Source organism: Molossus molossus, unplaced genomic scaffold (genome assembly GCF_014108415.1).
Source record: "Molossus molossus isolate mMolMol1 unplaced genomic scaffold, mMolMol1.p scaffold_m16_p_13, whole genome shotgun sequence".
In the NCBI taxonomy this organism is placed as follows: Eukaryota; Metazoa; Chordata; class Mammalia; order Chiroptera; family Molossidae; genus Molossus; species Molossus molossus.
The window spans coordinates 53,437,164-53,459,451 of NW_023425348.1; the positions used below are offsets into that span (position 1 = coordinate 53,437,164).

General features: G+C 36.9%; 1 protein-coding gene across 2 annotated transcripts in view; it reads right to left on the reverse strand.

Annotated features, from left to right (window-relative positions):
• SBF2 (SET binding factor 2) overlaps nucleotides 1-22,288 on the reverse strand; it is a 417,243-nt gene that overhangs the window by 219,108 nt on the left and 175,847 nt on the right. For both annotated transcript variants that reach the window (XM_036258297.1, XM_036258299.1), the window contains exons 4-5: nucleotides 2,067-2,189; nucleotides 726-836 (exon numbers count right to left, since the gene is read on the reverse strand). In XM_036258297.1, coding sequence (XP_036114190.1) covers nucleotides 726-836; nucleotides 2,067-2,189 — 234 coding nt within the window. The remainder of the gene's footprint in view (nucleotides 1-725; nucleotides 837-2,066; nucleotides 2,190-22,288) is intronic.

Genomic DNA, 22,288 nt, shown 5'->3' on the forward strand with positions numbered 1-22,288 from the left:
GAAAGTTTTATTTTAGTAAAGAGCTTAAGTTCCTCATTTGAGACTCAATCTATGGCTAAATCCTGGGGAAATTTTCAGGTATAGAGAGTATACTTTCCAAAGATCTATGAATTTGGACTATGGTCAATATTATTATAAACCCTCTTCTTTCAAATATTAAATATAAGCTATTCTATTAAACATTACACGCAACACAAAATAGTTTTAGGACCACATATAATTACTGTTATCCAGGGAAATGAATAAATTAATGAATTTATTTAGAAATAGTTACAAGGTTACAAAAAACTGTTTTGAGAATTTTCTTAATGTTATCTTCTAATTTTCTTCCACTCAAAATATTTTTTATTTAAGTTAATCAAATGGGACATAACTATATAAAGGAGCAAGAGGGGTACAAGGAACACATTTTAAAAGTTCAAATTTAAAAAGTGTATTTCCAAGAAAATGTAAACTGGAGTTCAAATTACACAAAATATAACTTCTAATTATGCTATGTGAAAGGTGAACCCTGTGTTAAAATTAACCTCATGACCTAAGAAAAGAATGGAATCTTGGGTCTCTAGAAGGCAGACCATAGGGACAATACTTAACTAAACTAAGATCCTCTTTAAAACGAAAATATTTAAAGAATTCTTTTTTTCTCTTTTATTCACAAATTAAATTAACTGGAAGAGAGGATAAGAGGAACAGGCTCTCTTCATCGCCCTTTTTATTCAATTTACCTGACACCCTCCAGCCGCTGGGACAAGGCACGCACACAGGTTTGCAATGAGACTTTCCAAAGAGACATTCAGACTGTCCACATATACAGTGTAGATCAAACCTAGGCAAGCCTGCAAAAAGAAGATGCATGTAGTTATTTCATGAAAAAGTAGGCACTAAAAATAAATTGTTGTGACATCTGCTCCTAGGAAAATTTCTCTTTGAACCTAGCTGGGTACACTGCACAGTGACCATGGAATACATTTTAAGCAGAAAATGTTATTAAGTTTATTAAATTTTCCTCCAGAACCAGAAGCTCTAAATGAACATTTGAGATGAGTTTATAAAAAGCAGAAATCCATAATTTGTGAAACAGGTGTTTGTGCTGAGATAACCACTCTAACAAATTTGTAGGGCTTAAAACTGTTGTTTTTCTTTTGGTCTCAACTTTGCAAAACGCCAAATTTCAAGATAAACATTTAGAAACTTTATCTTGTTTTGTGATTCTTATAAATGCAGAACATTTATTCTACATAAAAATTTAACTTATGTAAATTATTACAAAGATAGCAAAATAGGGACAAGATATGATTAACACTTGAAACTCAGAAGGAAGTAGGTAGTAAAAAGGAAGACAAAATACAATCTCTATGAATCTTTCAGGTTATTAAATTCTGTAACTGAAAAATTGTTACTTGTTAGAAATCACCTCATTGTCATTGAAATATTGACACCAAGTTAATTTTTCTAAAATACATGTAATCTCAACAACATGGAAAGTGTGCCAGAAGTTGCGTATTAATTTCCCAAACCTTTGGGAAACTTTTAGGTATAGTTTGCACTTTCCAAAGAAGATCTGTGGTTTTGGACCATGGTCAACATTACTATAACTAAAGAGAGCAATTGAAATAAGAAAAAAATAAGCCCTCTTCCTTCAAAGCTTAAATTTTTTTCTTACATTTGAAAATTCCGAGTGTCTAAAAAACAAAGTATTTGACAGTAAATACTTTAAAGCTATGTTGGCAGTGGCGGGATCAGAACTATTTGAAAACATAAGTATCCATCCTTTTTAACCTGGATTCAACAAAAGAAGGTGAGTAAAAATATACAAAGTAGTTATATTACTGATGTATTTTAATTTAAATAGTCACATCAACTTACTCAGGTATTTATTTCAGGTATTTATTTTAACCCAATATAAAAACATTTTTGCTGTTAACACTAATTTTATTGATGAATTTCTAAATCAATTTATTTTAAATATAAAGATATTTTAAATACAAAGAACTTGTTACCATGGTTCACTCAAAACAGATTTACACAATAATATATACCAATAATGACAACTAAGAGTTTTGTACCCTAAAAATTTCTGGATAATCTAATCTGGATACCAGCACCAGGCTTTTGGGAGCAAACACTTCTGCAGGCTGAATTAAACCAGTCACTTCCACTTCACCTTCAATCTCTTCCTTCTTCGTTCCCTAGAAAAAGAGGCAGTGTAATCAGCACAGACAGAATTTCCTGGGTTTATAAACCACAAAAGCTAGACACATCACACTTTCATATAATTTACATCCAAAATTAATTACAAAGTATAATTTATAATATAATTTACCAAATTAAAACAAAAAATAAAGAATATACTTTTTTTTTTTGTGGTACGTGCCCCTAGCGGAAACTGAACCCGGGACTCTCTGGTCCACAGGCCGATGCTCAACTGCTGAGCCAAACTGGCCAGGGCAAGAATATACTTTTGAATGTTTTTCAAAATGTGCTTCATGCCAGTGAACTGTACACTTAAAAATGGTTACAATGGCAAATCTTTTGTCATGTATATTTTAGCACAACAGAAACATATAGAATAAAAAAAAATACCTAAATTTCAATTCTGACTAAATACTGGTTAATAAAATAAACTTAAAAAAATATTATTCTCATTTATTAGTTAACAAACATTTCCTGTGCACTACTATTCCAATACTATATGATGCATTATAAAAGTTTTAAGTAAAAATTAGACAACGTGGTAAAGCATTCAGATTTATTTCCAGATGGTATTGTAAGATGTTAGGACATTTTCCTAACTAGAATCTTCTTTTTTTTTTTTCCTTTCCAATAATCAAAGTTCAGCTTAAAATTTATCTCCTTTCCTGAAGCCTTTCCTTTACTGAGTTTTCTCTTTCTTTCAATTGCTAGTATAGTTCACCAACATGTCATGCTTCCTCATACTTATTCCTCCTGCCAAACCTCTCTACAAAATGCCATATCCAACTTGACATCTCTACCTGAAAGACTAATAGGTACCTCAAACATGTCCAAAACAGTCCAATCTTTCTCCCCCAAATTCCACTCCTCCTGCAGTATTCTCTATCTCAGTCAGAGGAAATCGTATTCTTCCATTAGCAAATAAAAAAATCTGGATTCCCCTTTCTTTCATATCCCATATCCAAACTGTCAGCAAATCCTGATTTCTCACCCTCTCCACTGCTACTACAATACTGTGAGCCACCATCATGGCTTGTCTTGATTGTTTTAACAGCCTCCCTCTGTCTGCTCTATTCCTCTTTAGCTCCACTTTGCCTTCTCGCTGCTCCTTAAACATGCTAGGCATCCTCCCAGCTAAGGGTCTTAAGCATTTGTTTGTTATTCCTTTGCCTGGAATACTCTTCCCACAGATAGCCTAATGACTAATTCCATCATCTCCATTAGGTCTTCATTCAAGGGATATCTGCTCTGTTAAGTCTTTGCGGGCACCCTACTTGAAACTGCAAGGCCCTAACCCTCCCTATCCCCTTTCCTTGCTTTATCTTTCTCCATGACACTTGTTACCGTCCAACACATTATCCACTTCACTTATCTTGTATTGTTCCATGAAGACCAGGATTTCTGTCTGATTTCTTCCCTGGTAATTTCCCACTTCCTAAAACAAGACCTGACCACATAGTTGACACTTACTTAGTATTTACTCACTGCATACATGTAGGAATTAATTTTCTTTGAATAGTTTTCTAGGTATTTTCCCAAGCGGAGTCTCTTTCCCCTATTCATGGAGGCCAAGAATTGTATTTCTTATTTCCTTTGGAGCCCGTAAAGTTTTTAGTAGAGTGAAAGATAACCGAGTTATTAGATGTCTATGAAATGCACATATCCAAAGGGAACTATCCATTTACTTTTTCTATGTGTGATATGATCCATATGTTCTTGAAAGGTTTTCATTTGTTACAAAGCAAAAGCTAAAATTAGGTTGCTTGGTCTCTGGAATCCTTAGAAATAATAAAAATGTGATGAATATAAATTTACCAAAGATTTTTACACCCAATGAATCATATTCTTCATGGATTGCTAATAAATTTAAAATGACAAAAGAATGATTGAAATTCTTGAAAAAGATAAAGCTATCCACATTTTTATGAGATTGTGATAAATGCCCTAGAGTACCATTAGAAGTCAGCTTGAGTAAATAGATAACCATTTCAAATACATGACGAGTAACCTACTTTAACCAAAATACAAAACAATGCATTGGTCATTTCTTAAAGCTTAATTTAGTTCTTTAAATGGAACAGTTATTAACAAGAAAGTAAAAAGGTCCAATATAATTTAAATCAGTATTTACATCACTTTTTCTTATAGATGACTTTTACTTTGTAAATGTGCTATAAATCATAAGATGTTATTCTAAATTCCAATAGCTCTCCTACAAGAATACATCTTAAGTTTAGAGAAAATTCATATTCCTTTTTTCAAAGTAAAATGTACCGCAATTATAAGAAAAAATTAAAAACCCCAAAACTGAGATAGAGAAGATGGCAGCGGGCAGGACCAGAGGGAAAGTGAGTGTGTGAGAGAGTGAGCTAGCGTGTGAGAGAGTATGAGTGGACGTGAAGGTGGACGACCAAACTCGTGCAGCGCAGAGACGCAGAGAAGAAGGTTTCTGTGTTGTGGATGGGAGCAGCCGGCTACCGCGGTAAGCAGCCCTTCAGGGCGCTTCTCCCTGCGCCACAGGGAGGTCCCACCATTTTGGAAGATCCCAGGTCTTCCCTGGGAGGAGGCAGTGGGAGTGGCCAGGGCCAAGCAACCTGAGCCCACCAGTGCACCTGGCACCATCAGACCAGTGGACACCCTGTGTCAACACAGACCACTGCACAGTAGTGAAGCCGTCAAGGTGTTGGTTACAGAAACAGAGTGGCCAAAAGGCTGGGAGCCCAGCACATCCCCCACAGCAGCAGCCTGATCAGAGTTGAGATATACTCCCAGCAACAGAGGCTGGGGAACAGACATCCATCCCCAAGCAACAGAAGCACAGACCAGCAGCACAGAACCAACTATCCCCAAAAACTACAGCAAAGGCTGAGAAGGAGCTGAGCCCCACTGGGCAGCAGCTGAGCCCCACTGGGCAGCAGCACACCCCAGCCATCAGCAGCTGGACCTGGGGCTCCATCGGGGCCTGTGCATCACTGCTGCCAACAAGAGTGGTGAGAAGCTGGGGACCCATAGGGACTTGTGTGACCCAGTGGCCCATAAGAGTGGTGTGGAGCCAGGGTCCAAGATAGACCTGTGCAACCCAGCAGCCCACAAGAGTGGTGTGGAACTGGGAATCCAGAGGGACCTTTGTGACCCAGCCGCCCAAGGTGAGGGCAGGGAGTGTGGCTCCAGCAGGGCCTGAGCAATACACATGCAGGTGGAACCAGCGACCAGCGGGGAACATCTTCAGTGGGGCCTACACACCCAGCAGCAGCACCTACCAGGACACACCAGTACCAGCCCCCAGTAGTCAATCCTCCAGGATCCACAGCAGGCAAGAGGCGACACACAACAGAACAGTCTGGGAGGTTCAGTAGCCTTGTTTAATATACAGTGAGCTGCCTACACATCCAAACATCCCTCATCAGGTCTAGAACTACCAGATGGCTAAAATGGGGAGACAAAGAAACAAAACCCAAAGGAAAAAAAGAGGAATCACTGGAAAAGGAACTACAGAAAATGGAAGAAAGCAACTTGTCAGATAAAAAATTCAAAGCAACGATTTTAAGGGTGCTCAAACAATTTGGTGAGAACTACAAGAAACTTAAGAATTATGAAGAGCTCAAAGGGAACTACTTCAGCTTAAAAAGAGAGGTAGAAGCTATGCATAAAGAGGTAGAAGCTATGCATAAAATCATGAGGAAATAAAGAATGACATAGCTGCTATGAAAAATACCTTAGAAGGGTTCAATAGATTAGAAGAAGCTGAAGACTGAATCAGAGACTTAACAGACAAGGTAGAGAAAGACACCCATATAGAGCCGCAAATAGAAACAAAGTTTAAAAAGCAGGAGGAGAGTTGAAGGGAGCTGTGGGACAATACAAAACGTCACAACATTCTCGTTACAGGAGTACCGGAAGGAGAAGAATCTGAGAAAGGAATAGAGAACCTGTCTGAAGAAATAATGACAGAAAACTTCCCTAAACTGGTGAAGGAAAAAGTCACACAAGTCCAGGAAACACAGAGAGTCCCAAGCAAGATGAACCCCAGAAGACCCACAGTTAGACACATCATGATAAAAATGGCAAAAATTAAAGACAAAGAAAGAATCTTAAAGGAAGCAAGAGACAGACAGAAAGTTACCTACAAGGGAGCTTTCATTGGACTGTCAGCTGATTTCTCAATAGAAATGCTGCAGGCCAGAAGGGAGCAGCATGAAGTGTACAAGTAGTGCAAGGCAAGGGTCTGAATCCAAGACTACTCTATCCAGCAAGGCTATCATTCAAAATTGAAGGAGAAATAAAGAGCTTTACAGATAAAAAAAAAAAAAAAAAAAAAGCTAAAGGAATTTACCACCACCAAACCAGCACTGCAAGAAATGCTGAAGGGACTGTTGTAAGAAGAAAAAATTAGAGAGAGAGAGAGAGAGAGAGAGAGAAAGAAACACAGGCATAAAATTAAAATGGCAACTAATAATTATCTATCAATAATAACTTTAAATGTAAATGGCTTAAATACTCCAATCAAAAGACATAGGGGACTTCTGGTCAAGATGGCAGCGTAGGTAAACGCGGTATTGTGCCCTCCCACAACCACATCAAAGTTACAACTAAACTACAGAAAAACCATCATTCAAAACCTCCTGAAATCAAGCTGAATGGAAGTCCTACAACTACGGAATTAAAGCAGCAGCCACATCCACACTGGTAGGAGGGGCGGAGGCGCGACGGCTGGTCCCACACCCACGTGTAGCAGATAAAAATCAGGAGGACACCTCGGCTGGGATGGTTCTCCCTGAGGACTGAGGGGTCCCCACCCCACACCAGGTGCCCAGCTCAGGGTTCCAGTGCCAGGAAGAGAAGTCCCCATAACTTCTGGCTGGAAAAACCAGCAGGAACTGAGGTTCAGAGAAGCTGATGTGGCTAGAGCCCCAGGCAGCTCCTTAAAGGGCCCGCACATGAACTTATCAGACTCTCTCCCTCTAAGCTTGAAGGGGAGGCAGCTCGAGGGGCACCAGAGACATACAGGGAAGAACTGAGCTGTTTGGCACTGGAGCAAGGGCTGGAGAGGAGGCTTTCTCCAGGACAAATGTGCTGTCAGAGGCCTTTGTTCCTTTGGTGAGCCCTTCCCTGGGTCTGCCTCCCATATCTGGGACTCCAGCAACCTGGCTCACACTGGTAGCCCCACCCTGGTGACTCCCTGAGGCCCCGCCCCACCCAACTTTCAGGCCCACCCAAGCTGTTGCCAGTTGCTTAACCATAGGATTGGCCTATCTTGGATCCTGCTTCAGGTTTTCCTAAATTCTTTCAAACAAGCTGCATCTGGTCTCAGCTAGCCCCATACCACTCGTTAAGTAATACACAGAAACAAACACAGGGAGGCAGCCAAAATGAGGAGACAAAGAGACAGGTCCCAAATGAAAGAACAGAACAAAACCCCAAGAAAAGAACTAAGCGAAATGGAGATAAGCAACCTAACAGATGCTGAGTTCAAAATACTGCTTATAAGGATGCTCAATGGACTTAGTGAGAACCTCAGCGAACTTAGTGAGGGCCTCAAGAGCATAAAAAAGGACCAGTCAGAAATGATGAATGCACAGTCAGAAATGAAGGAGGCATTAACTGAAATAAAGAATAATGTACACAGATTCAATAGTAGAGTACGTAACTCCAAGAAGCAAACCATCGATTTGGAATATAAGGAAGCAAAAAACGCCCAATCAGAACAGCAAAAAGAAAAAGAATCCAAAAAAATGAGGACAGTGTAAGGAGCCTCTGGGACAACTTCAAGCATGCCAACATTCACATCTTCGAGGTGCCAGAAGGAGAAGAGAGAGAACAAGAAATTGAAAATCTGTTTGAAACAATAATCGCAGAAAACTTTCCTAACTTGGTGAAGGAAACAGACATATAAGTCCAGGAAGCACAGAGAGTCCCAAACAAGATGAACCCCAAGAGGCACACACCAAAACACATCATCATCAAAATGCAAAAGGTTCAAGACAAAGAGAGAATCTTAAAAGCAGCAAGAGAAAGGCAGCTAGTTACCTACAAGGGAGTTCCCATAAGGCTGTCAGCTGATTTCTCAAAAGAAACTTTGCAGGCCAGAAGGGAGTGGCAAGAAATATTCAGAGTGATGAAAAGCAAGAACCTACAACCAAGATTACTCTATCCTGCAGAGCTGTCATTTAGAATCGATGGCTATATAAAGTTTCCCAGACAAGAAAAAGTTAAAGGAGTTCATCACCACCTAACCGTTATTATATGAAATGATGAAGGGTCTTTTTGAAGAAAAAGATAAAATATATGAACAAACAAAATGGCAATGAATACATATCTATCAACAATGAAATCTACAAACAAAATGAACAGGCAGAACAGAAACATTCTCATAGATACAGAGAACATTTTGTTGGTTGCCAGATGGGAGGGGGGTTGGGGGAATGGGTGAAAAAGGTGAATGGATTAAGAAGTACAAATTCATTGCTGGACTGACAGCCTCAGAGGGAGGGAAAGGGGTTGAGGGGTGGGAAGAAAAAAACCAAAGAACTTATATACATGGCCAATGGGCACAGACAATAGTGTGGGAGGGGGTGGGAGGAGGGAGGAGGGGGTCAATGAGGGAAAGGTGAGGAACATCTGTAATACATTCAACATTAAAGATTTTAAAAAAATTAAAAAAGACATAGGGTAGCTGAATGGATAAGAAAGCATGACCATATATATGCTATCTGCAAGAGACCCACCTCACAACAAAAGATTCACATAGGATGAAAGTGAAGGGATGGAAAAAAATTTTCCAAGCAAATGGAAATGAAAATAAAGCTAGTGTAGCAATACTCATATCTGACAAGACAGAGTTTAAAACGAGGGCCATAATAAGAGACAGAGAAGGTCACTACATACTATTAAAAGGATGAATCCAACAAGAGGATATAACCCTGGTAAACATATGCACCAAATACAGGAGCATCAAAATATATTTAAAAACTTCTGGAGGACTTCAAAGGAGAGTTCAATAGCAATACGATCATAGCAGGTGACTTTAATATGCCACTGACACCACTGGATAGATCTTCTAGACAAAAAATTAACAAGGACATAGAGTCCTTACAAGACAAACTAGATCAGTTGGACTTCATTGATATTTACAGAACATTTCACCCCAAAGCTGCAGAATATACATTCTTCTCAAGTGGACATGGGTCATTCTCAAAGACGAACCACATGTTAGGACACAAAGGAAGTCTTTACAAATTAAAGAAGATTTAAATCATATCAAGCATCTTCTCAGATCACATTGGCATGAAACTAGAACTCAACTACAATAAAAACACACAAAAGCATTCAAACACTTGGAGGCTAAATAGCATGTTATTAAACAACAAATGGATTACTAATGAGATCAAGCAAGAAATTAAAAGCCTCCCGGAAACCAATGAAAACAAACACACAACAACACAAAATCTATGCTACACAGCAAAAGCAGTCCTGAGAGGGAAGTTCATAGCACTACAGGCCTCAAGAAATAAGAAAAATTCCTAATTGACTTTCTAACCCTACAACTTAAAGAACTAGAAAGTAAAAAAAAGAAAAACCCAGAGCTAGTAAGAGAAAGAAAATAGTAAAGGTCAGAGCAGAAATAAATGACATAGATCAATGAAACAAAAAGTTGGTTCTTTGAAAAGGTAAACAAGATCAATGGATCTTTAGCCAGACTCACCAAGAAACAAAAAGAGAGAAACCAAATAAACAAAATCAGAAACGAAAGAGAAGTAACAACTGATACCACAGAAATACAAGGATCATCGAAACATACTATAAACAATTATACATCACCAATTTGGACAATCTAGGAGAAATGGACAAATTTCTAGAAACACATAGTCTCCCAAAACTGAACCGAGAAGAAATAAAAAACTTGAACAGACCAATAACAACAAAGGAAATTGAAGATGTAATTAAGAAACTCCCAGAAAACAAAAGCCCAGGCCTGGATGGCCTCACGGGAGAGTTTTATCAAACATTCAAAGAAGATCTAATACCCATCCTCCTCAAACTATTCCAAAAAATCCAAGAATACGGAACACGTCCAAACTCTTTTATGAGGCCAACATAATCCTAATTCCAAAACCGGATTAAGATACGACAAAGAAAAAAAAAACTAGAGGCCAATATCCCTGATGAACACAGATGCCATAATCCTGAACAAAATATCAGCAGATCAAATCCAGCAATACATCAAAAAAAAGTATTCATCATGACCAAGTGGGATTTTTCCCAGGAATGTAAGGCTGGTACAATATTCACAAATCAATAAATGTGATACACCACATAAACAAAATAGATAAAAATCATATGATCAATGGATGCTGGAAATGCATTCAACAAAATCCAGCACCCATTTCTGATAAAAATGTGGAAATAGCGGGATCATATCTAGACATAATAAAGGCCGTATATGAAAAACCTACAGCCAACATCATACTCAATAGGCAAAAACTAAAAGCATTCCCCTTAAGAACAGGAACAAGACAGGGATGCCCACTTTTGCCACTCTTATTCAACATAGTACTAGAAGTCTTAGCCACAGCAATTAGACATGAAAAAATAAATAAAAGGGATCCAAATTGGAAAGGAGAAGTGAAACTGTCATTATCTGCAGATGACATGATATTGTACATAGAAAAACCCAAAGACTCCATCAAAAATTTACTAGAGTTAATAACTGAATTTGCAAAGTAGCAGGATACAGAATTAACGTCAGAAATTGACGGCATTCTTATACACCAATGATGAACTCAAAGAAAGAGAAACTAAAAAAACAATCCCATTTACCATCGCAGCGAAAAAATTAAGATACCTAGGAATAAACTTAACCAAAGAAGGATCTCTGCACAGAAAACTACAAATCACTGAAAAAAGAAATAGAGGAAGATATAAAAAAGTGGAAGCACATATCCTGTTCATGGATTGGAAGAATTAACATCATTAAAATGTCCATACTACCCAAAGCAATCTATAGATTCCATGCAATCCCCATCAAAATACCAACGACATATTTCACAGAACTAGAATAAATACTCCAAAAGTTTTTATGGAACCAAAAAAGGCCCCAAATAGCCACAGCAATCTTGAAAAAAAAGAACAAAGTAGGAGGGATCACATTACCAGATATCAGGTTATACTGCAAAGCCACTGTAATCAAAACAGCCTGGTACTGGCACAAGAACAAACAGATAGATCAATGGAACAGAACAAAGAACCCAGAAATGGACCCAAGACAATATGCCCAATTAACGTTTGACAAAGATGGCAAGAGCAAACAGTGGAGTCAAGACAGTCTCTTCAATAAATGGTATTGGGAAAATTGGACAGCTACTTGCAACAAAATGAAGCTAGACCACCAACTTACACCATACACAAGAATAAACTCAAAATGAATATAAGACTTAAATGTAACTCATGAATCCATAAAAATCCTAGAAGAAAATGTAGGCAACAAAATTTCAGATATCATATGCAGCAGAATTTTTACTGATATCACACCTAAAGCAAGAGAGACAAAGGAAAAAATGAACACATGGGACTATGTCAAACTAAAAACCTTCTGCATGGCAAAAAAAAGAATCATCAAAATGGAAAGGGAGCCCTGGCCGGTTTGGCTCAGTGGTTGGAGCATTGGCCTGCAGTACAGAGAGACCCGGGTTCGGTTCCCGCTAAGGGCACGTACCTCGGTTGCAGTTTGTCCCCGGCCCTGGTTGGTTGTGCAGGTGGCAGCCACTCGATGTGTCCCTTCACATCGATGTTTCTCTCTCTCTTTCTTCCTCTCTCCCTCCTGTTCTATCTGAACAAAAAATAGAAAAATGTCCTCGGGTGAGGATGAAAAAAAAAAAAAAAATGGAAAGGGAACCCACCATATGGGAGACCATAACTGCCAATGATGCATCAGATAAGGGATTAATTTCCAAAATATAGAGTTCTCATACAACTCAAAAAAAGGAAGACAAAGAACCCAATTAAAAAATGGATATCCCTGGCTGGTTTGGCCCAGCGGTTAGAGCATCAGCCTGCGGTCCAGAGAGACCTGGGTTCGGTTCCTGCTAAGGGCACATACCTCGGTTGCAGTTTGTCCCCAGCCCTGGTTGGTTGTTTGGGTGGCAGCCACTCGATGTGTCCCTTTCATGTCGATGTTTCTCTCTCTCTCTCTCTCTCTCTCTCTCTCTTCCTCTCTCTCCCTCCTACTCTATCTGAACAAAAAGTGGAAAAATGTCCTTGGGTGAGGATTTAAAAAAAATGGGTAGAGGAGCTAAATAGACACATCTCCAAACAGGACATACAAGTGGCCAAGAGACATATGAAGAAATGCTCAACATCACTAATCATCAGACAGATGCAAATTAAAACAACAATGAGGTATCACTTCCCACCTGTGAGAATGGCCACCATCAACAAATCATCAAACAACAAGTGTTGGCGAGGGTGTGAAGAAAAGGGGACTCTAGTACATTGCTGGTGGGAATGCAGACTGACGTAGCCACTATGGAAAACACTATGGTGTTACCTCAAAAAATTAAAAATTGAACTTCCATTTGACCCCATGATCCCACTTCTAGGAATATACCCTAAGAAGCCTGAAACACCAATCAGAAAGCATATATGTACCCCTATGTTCATAGCAGCACCATTTACAATAGCTAAGATCTGGAAACAACCCAAGTGTCCATCAGTAAATGAGTAGATAAAAAAAGTTGTGGTATAATGAAATACTATGCAGCTGTAAGAAAGAAAGATCTCTTATCATTTGAGATAAACTGGAGGGACCTGGAGAGTATTATGCTAAGCGAAACAAGCCAAGCAGAGAAAGACAAATATCAGAGGATCTCACTTATTTGTGGAATATAATGAACTAAAGAAACCGATGAACAAAACTGACCCAGAGTCATAGAGGTAGGGTACAGACTGACAAACCCCAGAAGAGGGGGGTTGAAGGGGAAGAGATAAACCACAGAACTTATATGCATGTATGCATAACCAATGGACATGGACAACAAAGCTGGGGAAGGGAATGCAGCTTTTGCTGTGCAGGGGGGGATGGGGAGGAGGGTGTCAATGGGGGAAAAATAAAAAACATCTGTAACAAAAACAAATTAATAAAAATAATTTGAAAAAACAAAAACTGTTGGTTAAAATAAGTTTGTTCTAGGAGATGACAACATAGTGTTTTTGGTTTTTTTTCAATCCTCACTCGATATTTTTCTATTATCAGATGGAATGGGAGGGAGGGAGAGAGTAAAGGAGAGAGAGAAACATCGACTGGTTGCTCCTGCACAACCTGGCCAGGGCTGGGGACGAACTGCAACGAAGGACTCACTGGTCTGCAGGCCAACACTAACCATGGAGCCAAATTTGTCAGGGCCCAACGTGGTGTTTTTGATCAGATTTTTCTATTAATGTATCATGTAAGGGAATATTGCCTCTTCTCTATACCCACCCGAGTATCTTTTGTATAATAATTATGTAATTATACTGGCTTTATTTGGTTTGTGTTTTACAATGAGATTTTCACATATTGAAAATATCTGAAAACTTAGTAAGCAGGAAATTAAAAATATGAATGTAATAGATGTTATTATAATAATGCCCTGAAATTTAATATTTTATTGTATGAAACATTTTCACATATTTATCTCACTGAATGATATTTGTAAGTGTTCTTCTAACCTAAGACTATTCCTTTGTGAAATAGGTCCTCTCAAAGGTACAAATTTATTTTAAACACTGTTTACTGTTGTCTCATAGTGACTACAAGATCACTTTACTTTTTGTATGTATCATAGCCACAACTTGCCCACTTATAGATCTTTTTCTACCTATTGTTACTATGGACTACATCTGCTAGTGACATTTCCAACTTCTATGTAGTTTATATTCTTATAGTTAGTTCATAGTCTCTCTTTATGGAATAAATTAGTAGCCACCATATCAATATTCCTCAAAAGTGCTACTGTCCTTTAAACATATCCTGAGACAAAAATGCTAATAATTTCTAGATTATTGATTTTATGGGGTATCTCCATACTGTAGAAAGGAGCAGTCTTTAGGAAGTTAACCGATCACTCAGACTGAGAACTTCAATCTCATCTTTGTTGTACACCTAATACTTCATTCCTGTCCCTTCTGCCCAGAAAAACTTGTTGCATTCAATATCCTCTCTGTGCGAAGTTCATTTCCAATAATACCTCTTCACACTAAAACTTTCCTACAAAGTTTCTTTTTTTTTTTTTATCCTCACCCGAGGACATTTTTCCATTTTTTGTACAGATAGAGTGGGAGGGAGAGAGAGGAAGAGATAGAGAGAGAGAAACATCGATGTGAAAGGGACACATCGAGTGGCTGCCACCGCACGACCAACTAGGGTCGGGGACAAACTGCAACCGAAGTACGTGCCCTTAGTGGAAACCGAACCCGGGTCTCTCCGGACCGCAGGCCGACGCTCTAACCGCTGAGCCAAACCGGCCAGGGCCTACAAAGTTTCTTTAAACACTCAGTTTTAAAAGGAGGATAAAAGGAATTATGCAAATAATAAACTTTCAGTTCTACATTTCCTTTTTGAAATGTTTAAGTCATTTGTTATAGTGTACCAATGCATAGAGTTGCCTCAGGAAAGCAATTTAAGGACTTAATTTTTTTCAAAATTGACAATAAAAGAGTGTAAGTAGTTGCAAAATTCTGTAAGGTCTACAATTCCCTCTGAAAAGCATTTTTATTTCTTGCCAAATAATCTGTTAATCTTATTACATGTCCACATAATAAAACCTAGTTTATTCTGTATTGGTCTGGAGAATAATGACTCTGTGAGAAATACACATTTTAGGATAACAAGGCTTTTATACAAATTAGGCTACTAGTCTACAATTCAGAATCTAGTTTACCTTTAGTAAGAAACAAAAACAAAAAACCCTTATATTTCCCCTTTCAATAGCTCCTGAGCCTTACAGTATTTTAAAGGTAGAACAAATTCACCTGTGAGGCTACCATATATTCACCTAGAAAGCTTCCTATTTTTTTTTTATCCTCACTGGAGGACACTTTTCCATTTTTTGTTCAGACAGAGTGGGAGGGAGAGAGAGGAAGAGAGAGAGAGAAAAACATCGACGTGAAAGGGACACATTGAGTGGCTGCCATGCGCACAACCAACCAGGGCCGGGGACAAACTGCAACCGAGGTATTTGCCCTTAGCAGGAACCGAACCCGGGACTCTCTGGACCGCAGGCCGACGCTCTAACCGCTGAGCCAAACTGACCAAGGCGAAAGCTTCCTATTTTTAAGTGGCACAAAGTCTACAAGTATTTTATTTATTTTTTTAATATACACATAAGGCAGCATTTCCCAAAGTGTTTTTTATTGGAAGTAAAGAGATACTACTTAGGAAATGATCTACTAATCAAAGAATTCTGGAAACAATAAGTTAAAGCCAAGTTAAAAAGACTTCTTTGCTGCAGAATTTCTCAGACTTAGATATGTAAACTTTGTACAATGCCAAGCAAGGGAGATAAAATATAAAGTACTTCTCAAACTTGTTTTTTCTAAAAGGTGAGAGGATTAAGAAGTACACACTGGTAGTTACAAAGAATTGTACGTAAGGTAAAGCACAGGGAACACAGTTAACAATTTTGTAATAACTATCTGTGGCACCAGGTGGGCACGTGGATTATGGAGGGAACACTTGGTAAGCTATATGAATGCCTAGCTGCGGTGCTGTATAGCTGAAACAAATACAAAAAAAGTGTTGCATACAAACAGTAACAGAAAAATGTTTTAAATTTCAAAAATATGAACTGTCTTTATTACAGAACATCTAGGGGACCTAGTGCCCTCTGGAACACATGTTGGAAATGCTGTCATAAGGTATTTCAAGACACAAAATGTGAGAAACTGAAATATGTATATACTCACATGTTCTGTATCCTTAGAAGACTGGGTAACTATAATGCTTATTTCATACATAGTTAATTCTACTTGATACTGGTTTCATTCATCCTCATACTTCATAAAGTAATATAAGACTTGAAAAAAATTAGAAAATGGGTAAGACTGCGGGGGAGCTGGGGTGCTGCACAGCTGCCAAAAGGAAATATTCAGCATGCCTGTGACCCATTCTCATAAGACTGTTAGGAACTTCTCCTCTCAACGAGTGGTTCTCAAACTTTGGTGTGCATTAAAATCACAGATTTCTGGATCTCACCCCTAGAGTACCTGATGTAACAGGTTTGAGGTGGGGGCTGAGAATTTACATTTTAACAAGTTCCCCAGTGATACTAATACTGCTGGTCCAGGAACCATACTCTGAGAATCTCTGCTCTAGACTAATTACTATGAGAATATAAAAGAAAATAACACTGCATTAAGCATCATAGTAATTCATTTATTCAATTAAAAAATCTATTAAATACTATTTCCCATTAAAGAAAACAAGGACTCCTTGGAGAAATGATATTCTATATAAGGGTCAGAAAAATGTACAAAATGAGCCTATTCATCTTATTATATCAAAAAGTAAAGACTCTGTCAAAGACTAACAGAATCAAAATAAATAAAAATTACAGTTGATTAAAACTCATGAAATACACAAAAATCCTTAAGTTCATAATGATAACTTCTTTAATTGGTCACTACTGAAAATTGTTAGGGTACCAATCTACTATTCTGAACATTTAAAAAATAAGAAGAAATAATTAAATTTACTGTATTTTCTGTCAAACTATACTTGATGAAAGTTCCATTTTATAGATGAATTTTAGTTAATAAATGCAGAAGAAACAATAGAATGATAAAATTATCTTTTTGCCATTTCTATTGAAATACTGTGTTTAGGAAATGATCAATAGATACTAAAACCATTAAGACAAAGTCCAGCACTACTCCAAACCCACAAATCAATTTTAATATTACTAAAAGTAAAACAATCAGACATTAAGTTATTCTTGATGTGATACGATAGAAAACACAGCACACCTCTGAAGTAGTCTTGCTTTGAAATGAAATGTGAATCTAATCAAGCCTGTAAATCTAACTATCACTTTATGGGATCTAGAGCAACAAGTTAAATAATAATATGGGGAATTAGTCAGTCAAATCCAAAATGTAGGGCATTCCATAGGACAAATGACCCAGTTTCTACACCACCCTCCAAAAAGGGACTGTGACAGAAGAAATTTAAGAAATATCAACTGAGCCCAGCCGGTGTGGCTCAGTGGATTGAACATCATCCCATGGACTGAGAGGTCCCAGTTTGATTCCTGATCTGGGTATATGCCTAGTTTCCGGCTCAATCCCCAGTGGGGGCGGGCGTGCAGAAAGTGGCCAATTGATGTTCTCTCTCATAGATGTTTCTATCTCTCTCTCCCTTCCTCTTTCTCTAAAATCAATATAGAAAAACAAATTTAAAAAAAAGAAATGGCATAAAGTCAATTATATCTCAATAAAAAAAGAAATAATGGCTATAAAAACAATTTAAAGGTAGTCATAAATATATTAACATGGGACTATCAATATAAATGAAACAAGTTAAATAAAGTACTTATACAGTGTGTGTGTGTGTATTTTTATATATGTATATTTTTAAATTAAATATGTTTACATTTTTAACTTGAAGAAGAAAAGGCCTGGAGGTTATACTCCAAAAGGTTAGTAGTTGTCTCCTGGCTGGTGTGGCTTAGTTGGTTGGAGCTTCGTCCTCTAAACCAGAAGGTGGTGGGTCCGACTAATAGTCAGGGCACATACCCAGGTTGCGGGTTTGATCCTGGTGGGGGCACGTGTGGGAGGCAACCCATTGATGTTTTTGTCTCACATTAATCTTTATCTCCTTTCTCTTTCTCTCTCCCTCCGTTCCTCTCTCTGAGATTTAAAAAAGAAAAAGATTAGCAGTTCTCTTTGGGTCTTGGGATTATAGTTGATACATACTACATAAAAATACTATACACATATCCAGAGAAAAACAATTGTCTAAACTGTTTGCATTTGTATTATCTTTATAACAAAAAGTTTAAAGTTATAAAAAGTAAACAGAAATGTATCAGTATGTGTTTATTTATTTAAACACTGATTACACAGTTGGCCACATAATGGGTGTCACAGAAGGGTAAGTACAGTACCTTATGTCAAAAAATTTACAATCTAGCTTAAGTGCTAAACCAACACAGGTGAAATAACATTAACTAGAACAAAGCAATAGTGTAACATTTTGGACATTCTATTAAAAGTGCTCGAGAAACTCTGAGAAGGGATGAGGCCCGCAGCAGTGAGCTAGGACTTAGGGATAAACAGAACAGTCAGAGGGGAAGGGGAAGGGAAAAGGAGAAATACAACAATGAGGCAAGTCAAACACCCATAGAAGTGAGATTGGCAAGCTTAAATTGTAATATATATGTACCCCGGCCTTCATTTTCCTAATTTTAGTCCTTATGTGCCTTTTAAAAATACGATAAACTAAACACTAAAATTTTATGCTAGGCATATTTAACTAAAATCCCTTGCCTATGTTGACATTTATTAGTTGATAAAATGGATTAATTTGTAATGCATTTTATACAATAAGAAACATAATAATGGTATTTTGTTGAAGGCTTTAATTTTGGGCATATTTTATTTCAATAATTCTTAATGCATATCTTCTTTAAAATGTCTCCTCTCCACCCAATTAATATCAAGTGAATTAATCAGAATTAATGAATTAATCACTATAAACTGAGGAACATGATCACTGGCACTCAGGTATGTTCCTGTCCCTCATATATCCCCAAGACATAACCTATTCAAGTTTCCATTGTTAGAAAGTACTCAAGAACTCTTTGGTGTCTTATAAAATTATTAAGAAAATCAAGGAATGACTTAAAGTGTCAAAATTATAAGAAATGCTATTAAGCTAATCCTTCTCTCTGAAGAATGAGATAACGAGTCAAACTTCTGTGTGAGGTGAATGAACAGCAGATAGATTTCATGTTTGTTTTCTAACAAAGTCAACCATCTTAAAATTAGGTTCTTAGAAATTCAAGAACATTATTTTGTGAACCACTATAATCAACAGACTCTTTCAAAGGTTCTTCCCAGTTTTTAGCCTCTAGAATACTAACTAGTACAGTGTTGATTTTATTAGGAGCAAGCCCAGTTCCACACTTCTCTATGCATAAAATACCAATTTTTGTTAAAACTGGTAAAAAAAAAATAGAAATGATAAAACACTAAATCATTCTTTAGACTAAAATATTATGTCATTATTATTTGGTGAGTTATAGAAATAAAACTTAAGTTTACCAGTTCACAGGTTAAATATAATATCCTTCCCTGGAATCCCTAAAGAAAAAGCTTTATGTTACATACAAAGACCAAGATTTCAGTGTTGTTTTTTTAAAAGAATACGTGTCGAAATCTTGTTTAATGATCATGTAACATGGCATACTGAAACATTCCATAAAGAAGTAAAACATATGGTTATAAACAACTAACAAACAGTAAGTTCTAGTAATATACATTCATCTAAAATATATGCCTTGGTCAGATGACTAGGAATAGTATTCTGTGGATCATAATTTGGGTGGAAATTTGAAAGTATATTTAAAGTGAATAAAATTAAAATATATCTTTAAAATTAGATACAGTTAGCATGATAAAATAATAAAAACAATAAAATACTAGAGGTGCCTACTTCATTTTACAAACTAGCAATCTCAGGCCAGAAGAATGAAGTGATCTGCCAAGGTCATATCTCCTTAAAGGTACAATGGACATTAACAAGTCAAGTCTTCTCATTCTTGGGCTAGTTGAAGTGACCTGCCAAGGTCATATCTCCTTAAAGGTACAATGGAGATTAACAAGTCAAGTCTTCTCATTCTTGGGCTAGTTCTCTTTCCATTCTCTTGTATTCTTATAAATAACCTTTATAAGAAATAGGTATTGGTTCAAAGAAACTGTTTAGAAGAGATTACATATGAGAAGTCAAATTGTAAATATTGAAAGATGTTTAGACTTTTTTCCTTTAATTATATTTGGATGTAATAAACTTTCTTAAGTTTAAATGAATAGTAATAACAATACACAGTTCTTGCTGCAGCCTCTTCTGGTATAAAATTATTGTGAAAGTTTAATAAAAGGCATTTAATGTTGAAGGACTTTGGGAACTTATTCTCAAAATGTGTTCTTGCCTGAGCGGAGTGCTTCAGTACATTGAGTGTCTTCCCGTGCCGGTTGGATTTAAAGTCAGGGCACATACCTGGGTTTCAGGTTTGATTCCCCCCCTTCACTCCCACCTACCCCCCCCCACCCCCTGCAGGGACAAGGTCTGGACATGTACCCAAGGTAACTGATCGATGTTTGTCTTTCTCTTTCTCCCTCTCTCTCTCTAAGCACATCCTCAGATGAGGATTAAAAACAAAACAAAAACCTTGTTCTCTGTTGTTTTAATGCCTCATATAATTTTAAGCATATAATATTAATTAATCATAGCTAACTAAGTCAGTGAAAATTTTTCCCTACAAAATGCATGTGTGAGGATGTCACGGGGGCTGTTAAGTTCAACATTCTTTCCATCAGCCAACTGTCCTTTGAAAGGGAGAAGAAAAGATACAGAACCCTTTTGTAAAAAGCATAATCTTCACAATTCATACTATAGGAAGAAGCCCATGTGAATATTTGCACATGTTGCAGATTATCAAACTACAGAGCAAACTCAGAATATATAATCCCTCACTTTTTGACATCTGTCTGACTTATGTCACTTATGCTGGTTTATACTAGATTCCCTGTGTTGAATAAGTATGAGTATTAGTCTCTAGAACACTATCAAGTATAATTTTGATTATATTAGAAGCAAGTTCCATACTTCTCTAAGCATAATTTCTAATTCAGTTAGATAGATTATCATTAACAAAACCCTCCTTGAGGGAACCAATATTTTTCTAAAAAGATATTCATCATAGTGTTATTCGTAATACTGACAAAAAGGGAAATAAATGCCCAGTAGGAAATTAAGTATATTATATCCATACAGTCGATTCATATATAGATATTAATTATATCCATAGAAAGTTGTAGTTAAAAAAAAACACACACCTTTATAATTTAAAGAAAATAGGTCAAAGTATCTTTTTTTTTTATTTTTTCTTACTTTTCTCCCAATAAAGCCTAAATTTTCTATAATGAACATAGTGTAGTTTGATATGTAGGGTGCCAGAGGGATTGGGTGGAGGGGAGTAAAAAGAAACAAAGGAAAAATGATTGGGTTGTTCTTCAGAAAAATCTATCAAATGTTTTGTATGTAATTTCCTCCACTGCTCCAAGTATTCCCATCAGTTTAGAAATCTATTTTTATTACTTCATTTTTCCAGGCAAATTGCTCAATCATTTGGAATTGTTGTATTCTATTAAGAGCATTTACATTTATTTTTCCTCATAAGGCTTAACTTTAAATAAGATTTATTAAAATGTACAGATTCCATTGATTTGTAATAGTTTCACTGTCAGATACTGATAATAAATAATAAATAAGACCAATTATGATCTTACTCTTGACATATTCTTGAACCTATAACACATTGATATAATTTTTGCAGCCTTCTTTTAGTATTTGGTCTTTGGAGGCAGATAGATTCAAGTTGACTTAGTACCTAAATGTCCCTGGGTAAGTCCTTCAGCCTCATCTAAAATACGAATGTTAATAGAGCTACCATATGACGTAGCAATCCCTGTTCTGGGTATCTACCCCCAAAATTTGAAAACACTTCTTCGTAAAGACATAGGTACCCCTATGTTCACTGCAGCATTATTCATGGTAGATAAGACATGAAAACAACCCAAGTGTCCTTCAACCAATGATTAGATAAAAATGACTGGTGTATATATATATATATATATATATATATATATATATATATATATATATACAACAGAATACTATTCAGCCATAAGAAAGAATGAAATAACTGCCATTTACAACAACATAGATGGATCTTGAGAATATCATGCTAAGTGAAATAAATCAGATGGAAAAGGACTAGAACCATATAATTTTAGTCATATGTGGGATATAAAAAAGAAAGCAACAAATGAACAAACAAGA